The 12,487-nt window shown below is 31.6% G+C and overlaps 1 protein-coding gene across 1 annotated transcript; it reads right to left on the reverse strand.

Moving 5' to 3' along the window:
• Positions 1-4,047: 4,047 nt before the first annotated feature.
• LOC129890062 (uncharacterized) lies at positions 4,048-8,420 on the reverse strand. The gene is made up of 7 exons (XM_055965575.1): positions 8,240-8,420; positions 7,974-8,146; positions 7,492-7,553; positions 5,461-6,823; positions 5,270-5,367; positions 4,969-5,152; positions 4,048-4,702 (listed from the first exon to the last, which is right to left on the reverse strand). The coding sequence occupies exons 2-7, from the start codon at positions 8,125-8,127 to the stop codon at positions 4,116-4,118; spliced, it is 2,448 nt and encodes an 815-aa protein (XP_055821550.1). The 5' UTR covers positions 8,128-8,146; positions 8,240-8,420; the 3' UTR covers positions 4,048-4,115.
• Between the last annotated feature and the right edge of the window lie 4,067 nt (positions 8,421-12,487).

Raw genomic sequence — 12,487 nt, forward strand, 5'->3', positions numbered from 1 at the left:
TAAAATATATAGATTCTTAAAACTCAATCATTGCCACGTAAATAGGGAAAAAGATTACTTTCGTTTATTAGTTTACTTTAATTAAGTTAATCATACACTTGCTGTTAATAAATTTAATAGATATATCCTTCAATTTAACGGTTTTTCCAAATTGACCAAATATTACTCAATTTCAATTAAAATTATCCGATTTAATCTTTTTAACTCGAACTCAAACTACTAAACTAAACAAAACCCATAACAAATTAAATCCCAAAATCAATTTATCCAATGTTCTTCATCCATGAAACTTCATACATTAGCAACAATAATAGCATCTCCGCCATTTTCCATTTACCATTTTTGCCTCTACTGATCCCTCCATCCTCACTTAACCTTCTTGCTCCCTTCCACTTCTTCTCCAAGAACAACACTCTGTTCTTGGTCTCTACTCATTTCACTAAGTTTAGCATCTACTCATTTCACTAAGTTTAGCATTTGGTATCAAGATTGAAACTTTAACCCCAACTCGTTGTCTCATGATTACCCCATCTCGATTCAGAAATTCCTCAAGGACAGTGTTCGTTAATGGGGTGGAAATTACTAAATCAAACATCTAAAACACAGGGTTCAATCGTTCACGATACACAAGGATACATCACTCATCTTCTCCAATTTCTTGCAGAATTGAGAGATGAAGGAAATACACCTAACAGTAACTTGTAGAGTATTTTTTTTCTTTTTTTTTTATCACCCACTTGCACATTTGAGGATTGGAATAAACTAAAAATCAAAACAAAGAAAAAGGACTATCTGAGAAATACCCCAATTTCACTTGCCTCAAATTTCTGAGCAGCACATTCTTCTGCAATTCCAATTTCACTTGCCTCGAATTGCAAGTTTTGAAACCAATTTCGCACAATTCTTGGCTTTTGCCACAGCAAGTGAATTTTTTTTTTAATCTTTACTGGATTTTCTTTTTTGGGGGTTCTTGGAGATTGATTTGAATTTGTGGGGTTATTAGTTAATTTTAGGTGAGATGGGAGGGGTATATATTTATTTGGGCTACTTGTGGTTGGGTTGAGTGTGGGGGGTAGATTAGAGTTTAAAATGAAAATGGGTCATTTAAAAGAAATCGGGTTAATTTTGGTTGAACTTGGGGGATTCTGTCAAATTAGGGGTATGCGTGCAAACTTTACAAACGACAGGAGTAGAATTAATTTAATTTTAATGGTAGAAACAAAGTAAACTAATAAATGAAAATTGAGGAGTATTTTTGACTTTTTTTCCTAAAATTTATGTCACATAAATTAAAATAAAAAAATAATATATATATTTTAAAAATTACGTAATTTAATTTGTGTCATATAAATATAAATACAAACAGAAAAGCAATGTCAAGCTGTTGTTGAAGAGTAAAAATACGTACAATAAAAATATTTATTTTTATATCAATATTTTAATTAAAATAAAGATTTATGTATCCTACCCACCAAATATATTTTATCGGATTTAATCGACGCAGCTCGTTGATTTTTGTGTTCCAAGATATTATTTTTTGATATTTTTGAGTCCGTAATTTTTTTCTCGATTTTACCCTATAAACAACAGACATTAGTCAATTTTGTCTCTCAATAATTGATCAACCTCTTAATATGAGTCCTCACTAATTTTCTTCTTTCTTTTTTTTTAGTTTGTGTCAAATCTAATAAATAGAATTTGATAAATATTTTATCGAAGATTAAAAAAAATTAACTTTTTACAAATTTATAAGATCAAAACTGTTAAGTACATACTTAAAATACTATTCGTGATCTCATGTTTTAAGAAATGAGAAATATTTCACTTTAAACTGAATATTTTAGCGAAAGTATATATTAATCAGGCCGTTATATTTTGGACATGGAATGATAAAAGTAAAAAAATACATTTCTCAAAAATATCGTCTCTTTTTTCAGTGAGAAATTTTCGTACTGCAGTTTAGAGCTCAATAGCCATACATAATTATAGTTTCAATATTTATTATTCGTAGCAAATCCTTCATTATCATGTGTCTGTACATATTTACAATATTCGTTCATACAATGAATCGATACATTCGTGCGAGCAATAAATATATGAAATATACATCTTTGATACAAAATAGTCTATAGTTTTTGTATATTTACCTAACAAAACATAATCATAATGTGAAAAATAAAGATGATTTTTTGGATGGTCAAATAATTGTAGATGTTTAGTGGAACTTTTTAAAATTGTGTAGAGTTACTTGTTGTATCTAAGAAATGTGTAGATATTCTAAAGAATGAGATATTTATAGTCAGTTATAGAATAATCTAGAATAGTATCTAGGATAACCATCTTAAGAAAATATCTAGATATAGAAGATAAGTTTACTAGAATTTTCTTGTAGATGTATCTACAAGAATTTCTAGAACTATCCATAGACAATTATAAATAGGGGATGATCTTATACAATTTGTACTCAACCTAACAAAATCCAAAACAAACAAAAATAAAAGTGTCTTACCAAAATACACATTCTCCTTTCTAACTTCCTTTTCTTTAGTTAAATCTTTCGATCTTAATTAACGATATTGGACTAGCAGAAAGTCTCATCAATTATACTTTTCTTCTGTTATTCTCTACACATAATCGTGGTCACAAAGTTTGTGGAAAACATAATCATTCACTGTATCTTTAATTTTTCTTTATTTCTCCTCTATAGAAAGAGGGGATGATACATGGCGTGGTATATCTGATTGTTTAGTCAACAAGACATACATAAAACGATATAGTTCCATCATCCATATATATGTTTTGTAACACAATACAATAATTTATAGTCGAATGTAACATAAATTGACCAGTCCTACACAAATCATTGACCAATAAAATATCATCTTTTATTCACACTTATAAATTGACAATGTAATTTTCAATAGGTTTTGAAGTTCATACACACAGTTATTTTTAACACAAGCTAAAAAATAAATTAAAAAAAAACTATTTTTCCCAACCATGTGAGGGTATTTTTTTTTCCTTTGGTTAATGATTTTTTTTTATTCTTTTAAATTTTCCTTAAAAATATTTTAGCCAAATCGTGTATGGATGCTATTGGACATTTGGACTATTGGTATTTGGTGTATTAATTAATTTAATTTTTTCAATTAACCGAAATAAAATAATTAAAAATCGAAAACCGAATGAATTATCAAATTTTTAAAATTAAAAACCAAAACCGATTGATCAAATCAAAAAATCAAAATCAAATTAAAAAAAAATCAGTTCGATCAAATTTTTTTTGGTTTGAACCAAATTATCTCCTGCCATATCCAAATAAGGTTTGGAAAATCATTTTCAAATTGCCAACTTGCATGTGAAAAGCTGTCAATTTCCAAATTGTCAACTTGCCTGTGAATAGAGGTTATCAAAGAAAAAAGGCTACAAATTTATGGCCTTCTTTTATGAAGATACTGACTTGTAGACAACCTACTCCAAATGTAAAGGTATATCTATCTATTTCTCTATCTTAAAAAAAAAATCACCTAAATATTTATATTAAACTAATATAATTTTTAGTTTATGATACAATTAATAAAAGAGTTTGTTGAAAAATCTCTGGTTATTCAAAAAGATTTTTATTTTACTGTCCAAATATCTATTTAGCATGGTAAACCAATTAAGTGAACAACAACGATTGCGGTGGAGTGATAAATACTCTGACATGCTTAAATAACTTAATTAGAGGTCTCAAATTCGAGTCTTAAATATGAAATTGCATTTGTTAGGAAGTGTTTTACTCTAATGTCGGGCTTCCCGACATGCAGGCACCAGACCCTAGATATGAGAAACCAATCTTGAACTAGTTTATATAGTAACAACTTTTGTACCTAAAAGCATTGTTAATTGGTACCTCCAAAATTCTAATATGTTATTGCTTTTGGTCTTGGGACAAATGTATTTAACTGCATGAACTATAATTACCACAATAACATTTTTAAAACAACTCTATATAAAAAATTTATGTTCTGTAGCAATAAACAAAACGATATATACTAGCTAAGGTGTATAAATTCACACTACAAACACAAAAGGAAAAAGGGAGCAATGACTGTTCAAGAAAGAAGCTAAATTTAGCTACACAAGAAAGAGGTATGAAGTTGGAGAACAGTATACATAATTGATTCTTCAAGAACATCATCTGTGATTTGACTCACAACATCTTCTGCGTCGTTTCGGATATCGAGCCATGAACCAGATTTTGACAAATCAGTCTCAACATGATCATTCAATGTAGGTTGTTCCATCAATGGAATAAGGTGTTGTCTCACTTCATTCATTACCTTTTCCGCTAGATGTTTTTCCGGTGGAAAGGAACAGTTTTTGGGTTGAACGAACGATAGCCACGGAGAAATTCTGAAGTTAAAATCATATGCTTTTAGTAGAACTTCATTTGTGTAGTCCATCAGGAGTTTAGGCTCAGAATGACATTGTAGTGCTAATGTCTCTAGTTCATCGGATAGCATTGCATCGAACATTTGTTCTGAAAGATGCCTATTTAGCCAAAGTTCTTCCCAATTCAAGTGAAGAGTGTGCAAACTTGACTGAATGTAAGTACGAAGGGCGTCAGGTTCAGCACGATTCAGTATGGCATTTTCAGTGGATTCCTTGTTCAAACATCCCTCAAAGTTGATCCGACGGGGTTGTAATACAGTGTCAGCTACAAATGATCATGAAGTTTTGTGACTTTGCTGTTATAGTGGATAAAGTTTAGTGACTAAAAGGGCAGCCTAGTGCACTAAGTTCCCGACCATAAGAGTCTATTGTACGCAGCCTTACCCTGCATTTCTGCAAGAGACTTTAACATGCCTTGAACCTGTGACCTCCACAACACATGACAACAATTTTACCACTTACATCAAGGCTCCCCTTCACAAAGTTTAGTCACTATATGTGAAATTAACTTGAAGAGTTTGTGTTACTTACATGGTTGATTTCTTGAAGGGCTGGTTAGATCATCAGTGAAAACTGGTTCGAGGACTGACACTGGACTTGGGTGGTCTCCTCTGTCCATAATGCTGTCAACAACCCTTGATTTGTAAATGCTATATGGACTCGACAATGAAACATCTGTTGATGAACCAGGAGACCAAACTTCTGAAGGTGAAGCCTAAAGAGGATGATGCAACAGGATTAAGACTTTTATGAGTAAACAGAAAACAAGTAATATCAAAACATTTTTGCACTATTTCCGTGACATGTTAGTGAGAGAGGATGCAGAACTTACCACCATTGAGCTATTGAGATGCTGGCAATCCTTGTGTCTTTGAGGACTTTGAAAACCAGTATGTGTTGGCTCACGGGGCAATTCCGCTATACTTGTATCTGCAAGAAATGAATGCTAACAACTTAAAATTCTAAAAGGCAATGTGCATATGAAGACCAAAGAACTCTCAAATAAATGGAACATAAACCTACCATTGTAACTCGTTTGTTCAGGATTACTTTTGCGATCCTGTTTTGAGTTATAGTTGAACAAACGATCATGCTCAGGCGAGGAAAGAATCCTTTCCAATGTTCTTGAGGGTTGTGTGTTCATCACAGCTTCACCTGTAGTGTTGACAAAGTTTAATCTTTGAGAAAGATGTCTCTTTGCCTCCATAGATATATCCAGTTCCCATTTCTTGGTGTAGCTTATAGCAGACGCGTCCAACTTTTTACGCACTTTTTCAGTCAGAAAGGAGACTTTAGGTGCTTCACTTGTGGATTTTTGTTTATTCTCTGCCTCATTCTTGCTGTTGGAGTCGGTGAACGAGTTAGTGGATCGTGCAATAGTAAGGCATGAACTTCCCCCTTCATTAACAACTTCTAAGTTCTGCCTATCGCTGACGCTATGAAGCCTATGTAAAGTACTTCCTACTGAAATCAAATGCTTCTCTTTCCATTTTTCTCCCATTGCATATTTCAGTTTCCTCTTGATATCTTTGAGAGAAAAGTTCTTTCGCCGCACATTTTCCCCTTTAGTACTTGTGCTGTGATGAAACTGTGTAGACGAGCAATAGCAGGCAACATTTTCAGAACATCGAACAGTTTTATGAATCGGCTTCAGAACAACTATTTTATTTGATGGCCGGGAGCTGGAACTTTCTTCGGATGCAGATTGATTATGCTTCTGTTCACTCTTCGAAATTTCATAGTCTGGTAGTTTGTTACTCATGCAGGACTTGATTGAATCTCTAGCCATTTGCACGTTTTGCATGTTTCGGATTTGCTTTGCTAATAGTGAATTCGGATCTTGTAGGAGTTTCAGAAACAAATCTCCATTTGAATTTAACATCTCTAATGCATTGGGAAACTGCTCCGGCTCATAGGTCACACTACCTTTGCTGATATACTTCCTGTCTGTGAACATTTGATCGATAAATACTTTGGCACTCTTCTGAAGTACTTGTAAACTGATCTCATCAAGCTGATCATTCTTAATGGTACTCCTCTTATCTCCATTTTCTTGATGAATCTGACTGCCAATAGCTTCTAATATGGACGCCAATTTTAACTTATGAATAGACATTTCCGCTGAACCTGAAGCCTGCTGAATATCCCTGGTCTCAGTGTCCTTCCAATCGTATACAGGTGACTGATTCTTACAGCTCTTCTTTGATGATGGCTTGTATTTACTTATCATATGATCAAACAGTCCATAATCTACTTCTCTGTGTTGCTCATTTCGGGCTATGATTTGAGTGCCCTTTTGCATATCACCGGAAATTTCATCTTGAATGGAAGTCTTTGTCCTTTTATCACCCGTACGAACTCCTAAAGCTTCCACTTCAGCTCCATCCTGAGACAAAAAAACTCTCAAGTCATTACTCTTTACTCAAAAGTTGCATTGATGATGTACTACTCTGAATTTGCGGTGTAAAATTAACATGCAGTCACGGAGTCAGGAATTTTAACAAGGGAATTCAAAAAAGTCAGGGATGTCACAGCTTTATCCTATTTTGCACAGTATACTTCTCCGACAAATGGGATTCAATCGAACCCCCTTAATTACATGTAGCTCCCCTCCTGCCTACAGGATCATCTTATCTCCAAGGATATCGGAACAAATTTTTCTTCCTTAAGAGGTAAAAACCACTTGTCTTATGACTACATTGCTATAAGAACTTCAGATGCACCTTGACAAAGTATTTTCTTTCCATGCACAAAACAGCAATTACACTCCAAAGTCACATTCATTTCTTCTTGACCCTGTGATAGCAAGAACCTCCTCCATAATAGATTTGGCTAAGTTCTAGTACCACATGTATTATGAGTGTCACTATGTTGCTTGGGCTCTTTAAAAATGTTAGTCGGGTGAGTGCCAAATCCTCCCAAAGTAGTACATTTTTGAAGGATACGACACTGATGCAACAACATTTTTGGAGAGACCAAGCAAACACAAATTGTGTACTAGAGTCAACTCTTCAAATACTGTCAAAAGAAACTTTATGCTTGCTACAAACTTACCTCAAAGCAATATAATTGGTCACTGCAGTAAGTTAAAGCATCAATCTTTCTTGGACTTTTGCCTGCAGAAGGGGGTAAAACAAAGATCAAAAACCCCATCATTGATTAACATCAGTATTGAATCAAATCCTAATGTAATTATTCAGACAAATTACAATAAGAAAAGTTCAAGAAAAAGTACTTCACTCTTTTGGATTATCCACAGAGGCATTTAGGACTTGTGTAAGTTAACATAATCATATCATTTATAAGGTAATTACAAGTTTTATTCCAAAATGAGGGCTACGCGGCCGAATCCTTCAAGCCAGTGCCCTTGAGTTATTCTCTTCGGTATCTCCTTTTGGTGTATATAACTTAAATCAGCATCATTTGTGCAAAACAACAACATTGAGGTCCGGAGAGGGCAGGATGTATGTAGAGCTTACTACTGCTTTTGTGGAGATAGAAATACTGTTTTCAATTGATGAATTGTTACCACATACCTATAACATTCTTAGTTGTAGCTTTCCCATTTGAAAGCAGCTTCTGTTTCCTCTGATTTTGACCAAAATAAAGGCTGTTAATCAATCCCCACATACAATTAAGCTGACTCTTATCTATCAGTTGTGGATTTCTTGATGATCTCTTCTTCTCCATCACAAATGAACAGTTTTCTCTGGGAATTAAAATCAAGAAAGCATAAAGCTTCTAACTTTCTTCACAAACATGAAACAAAAACAATTCTTGATTTGCAAGAGTTACTCATTACCTGTGCTGGTGCGACGTGATAATTAGTATCCAATTAATCAGTCAAGTGCACGCAAGTTGAGTCGGAACCATAATTTTTTTCAAATGTGTTAATGTTCAAGAAAGTTGAGTTCTTGGAGTAATTTTTTTTGGAGAAAAACAAAAGAGTGAGAGACAAAAGTAGCATCAAATGAGGAAGAAATTGAGATTTGTTTGTTTATTTTGCATTAAACAAAATGATGTTGACTTATGGTATACTAAAATACACAACTATATACACTGTTTTTGTCTCAAGTCTCAACCACTACCCATGAATTCCTTTAAAACACTATCTTCTTATTAAATAAAAATAACAGTATCTTACATTATTGTTTAGAGTACAATTAATATTCTCATTACCTGTTCTTGTTTTTTTATTCAGTGTCAGACTACAGTACAAATGTTCATGTCTGCTTACTGTTGAAAAAACCACTGAATCAGAACTCATAAACTGTGTTCTAAGTGAAAATATATTTCAAGATTCTAACAGCGTCGGTCGGTCGTGGTGAGATGGCTGAGATTCTCCAATTCTTAATTAGAAATTTCAAATCTCAATATCTGGAGTGGAAAAAATCTTGTTGAAAGTGTAGTCCAAAAACTGAACTTTCCATTGCATAATTCGAATTTAGTCGCACTCAAATACGAGTAAAAAGGACAGTCCGATGCATTAAAGCTTCCGCTATTCGTAGGATTCGGATAAGAACCCGACCACAAGGATCTATACACAAATTAGGAAAAAAAAGATTTTTTTTTCTTTTTTTGGTGGGGGTGTTGGGGGTGGGGGTGTGGGGGATGTTCTGCAGAATGTAGGTCGAAAAATACTTGTCCTTATTCTAGCCACTGCTTGTATGACTCATGTAATAACTGATGATGCTCACAATAATTTAATTCATCAAAATTGTTTAAAGTTAATACATCTTTAATTTTTTGTTTATAACAATGTATAAATGTAAATTAAAATTCTTTATTTATTACTACTACTTATCTAAGTGAGATTTCTTGGGGAGTATACTTTGCATAAGATATTAATTACCTCATGGAACCAAGTGAGCATGTCTCATTTATAAATATTTCTTCCATTCATTTTTACTTTGTTTAATATATTAAAAATAAAAATTTATTTTTATTTGTTTAATTTAATAATATATGTCTAATGGCTTGATCATCTTTAATAAAAAGGAGGGGGCAAAAACGATTTTTCAAATAGATGTTTAATTGATACTCCTTCACCAACCAGCAATTTTAAATTATTGACTATCTAATCAATCAAATTACTTAAAAGAACTTTCTTTTTCATATAACTTACATATTATTGCATGGATTTCTCAATATTTTAAAGTTAAAAATATTAATTGGGTTTCTTTAAAATTAGTCAAATGTCGGTTAGTATATAATAGAGATATCTACTATTTTTTCTAATAGGCATTTTTGTGATTGTTTTATTATATAGTACAGGAATATCACTATTCACTAATGTGCTCCATGACTAGATCTGAACTTCTGAGTAGGGGCAGGGATGGTACGATATTAATAATTTCTATTTGATAAAGTTTAGTTTTACAAATATTTTGCGATTCGATAAATTAATAACTATAGTGATTCGATTTCAACTTATATATAGTCATGTAATGAAAAATTATATTTTTGACTTGTCAAGAAATATTTCAATTACTATATTATACTAATTAGTATTTTGTTTGCTAACAACTACACACAAAAGACATTTCAGTCAAGGTAGAGTAATCAAAATTCTAATGTTGAAATAATTAGTTAGTCACACACATATATATCGTTTGCAATCAAAAAAAGAGTTATAAATATGTGTCAAAAATATATGTTGTATATATAATTATATACTTTGGTACAATATTCGCCATTTCTTTTAATATATGTCAATAATCAAATACCATAAAAAATGTTATAATATCAAAATTACAGTGTCAAAATTTCAATATCAAAAGTGTGTGAGAGAGACATATTGTTCTCTCAATAAATACGCATGTGTACACTATTAGTACTATATAAAGTGGCCGGTAACCAATAATTGATAGTACGCTGATTTTATCTCTATAGAAAGATTGTTTATGATAGATCTTTGATATAAATAATTTATAACAAAGCAATTTTTTTAAAAAATAATACACATACAAAGTAGACATATCAAATAATAACGAAATCATTACATAATATATAAAAGAACAAAACAGTAATAATAACAAAATAATGATAATCATAGCAAGAACAACAAGTATTAGTAGAAATTAAATGGCAAGAAACTGCAATATTAATACTAATGCTACTAAAATTCAAAGAGACAACACTCGACTATAAAAAAAAAGTAAAATTACAAAGAAATTACGTTATAAATATTTTTACTTATCTACATAATATAATTTTTCAACAAAAGAATATTAATTAAATTTTTTTGATTATTGTGATGTAACGTGCCGTCGTTTCAAGGTAGATCAATTGAAACGGAATATAAAACACTAGATGACATGTATGGATGGATTACAAAAATGATATATAACACATGACTTAATGAAAATTGTTTTTTATCTAGGCAAATGTGGCCAAATAAAATAAATGGAGACACCATAGGATTCCAAAATACTTACAATAGAGCAATTGACATTAAAAAAAAAATGTCATTGCTAGACAAACTCTTACTAGGTCCGTCACTCCAATCTCAAAACCCTAAATTTTAAAGGTGCTTTCTTTTATTTAATTTGAATAATTTGTTTTATTGGGAATCAAAACAAAACATTAAAGGGACCACATATTTTCCACTCTAATATATACCAACTGCTACATTTATTGTTGTTTTTGACTCTTTCTTCTTATAGTCTATTCCAAGTTTTTATGATTATGAACCTCTCCTACAACCACTACACCTTTTTGTGTATGTATGTATTTATTCATTCACTCCAAAATAAAATAAAATAAAAATTCTAGTGTTTTCTTACTTCACATGAAAAGTCATATATTTTTATATATCTCATGAAAATCAAGTAAGAAAGAAGTTTACTTCAATATTATTTTTTTTTCTGTAATTGATGTGACTATTATATATTGGTTTTAGTGTCCCATAATCATTGAGTGAATGAGTTGTTATCTTAAAAGATAATGACATATTTAGTGTAATTTTATCGAAGGAATTTAGTGAAAATTAGGTGTATACATGTTTTATTACTATTTTTATAAGATAGAAAAAATTATTTTTGATAGACTCCTGTCTTAAAGAATAATATGACAAAAGTTGTTATTTTAAACAAATATAAAAATGAAACATTAGAATTGGTGCATAAATTTTCATAGGTTATCCCTTTTGGAATACTTATTTAGTAAATGATTCTCTCTCTTTTTTTTGCGTGCAACTTAGATTCTTTAAAATCATGATCTAAAAATTCATTTTGACCAAATTGAAAATCTAATGTGAAAACGTTAGACTATAATTCAAATTTTAAAAAATGATCTCAAACGTTAGACGATATTCAAGTATTTTAAATATAATTAGGTTGAGCAATATTGACAAGAGATGGTGCAGTTTCAGCTTATCGGGGACATGACCTTAGATAAGAGGTTGACGAGGACACATATCATATATAAGTTTAGTAGGAAGTGAAGTGTTGTTTTGTTTATCTTTCCATAGTAGTAGTCATATTATTACTCTTGTAGTTTCTTGTCCTTTGATGTCTGTTACTATATAATATTTAAGGTACTTCGATGATTATCATATTATTTAATTTGTATTAGTTATTATTCCTTTTTTTTCTTTTCAGAATGCTTTAATATGCTTTCTAAAGAATTTTTCCATGACTTCTTCACTCTCCTTATTTCTCTTTCCGCCCTGCTTTGAAATGTTTTTCTTGAATCGACAAACTATCGAAAACAATATCTCTACGACTCTACCTTCAACTATTTATCTCTCTTTCAGGCCCAAATGCTCTTATCTATCAAGCCCAAAATGCTAAATAGCCCAACCATTTTTTTCAGGCCCAAATATTCTTACTTATCAAACCCAAAAGGCTAAAGAGGCCCAATCTTTAGAAGTTGCAAAGTAGTTGAGACAGTTAACTCCTAACAACGTCATTTTGACCTTCCAAAAATCCTCTTTAAACCCCTATCCTTTCCACTGACATACTCAAAAACCTCTGAGCAAAATTCTGGCAATTGGAAAATTCTTTAAGGAGTAAGATGTGCGTATACTGTACCCTCTCCAGTCCTCAAT

This window comes from Solanum dulcamara, chromosome 5 (genome assembly GCF_947179165.1).
Source record: "Solanum dulcamara chromosome 5, daSolDulc1.2, whole genome shotgun sequence".
Classification (NCBI taxonomy): Eukaryota; Viridiplantae; Streptophyta; class Magnoliopsida; order Solanales; family Solanaceae; genus Solanum; species Solanum dulcamara.

Excerpts from the sequence above, each read along its gene's own strand:
- LOC129890062 (XM_055965575.1), bottom strand. The coding sequence starts at position 8,127 with ATGGAGAAGAAGAGATCATCAAGAAATCCACAACTGATAGATAAGAGT. Across the intron at positions 5,153-5,269 it reads ATCTCAATAGCTCAATGGTG|GCTTCACCTTCAGAAGTTTG; the intron begins GTAAGTTCTGCA and ends CATCCTCTTTAG. Across the intron at positions 4,703-4,968 it reads CCCTTCAAGAAATCAACCAT|CTGACACTGTATTACAACCC; the intron begins GTAAGTAACACA and ends GATCATTTGTAG.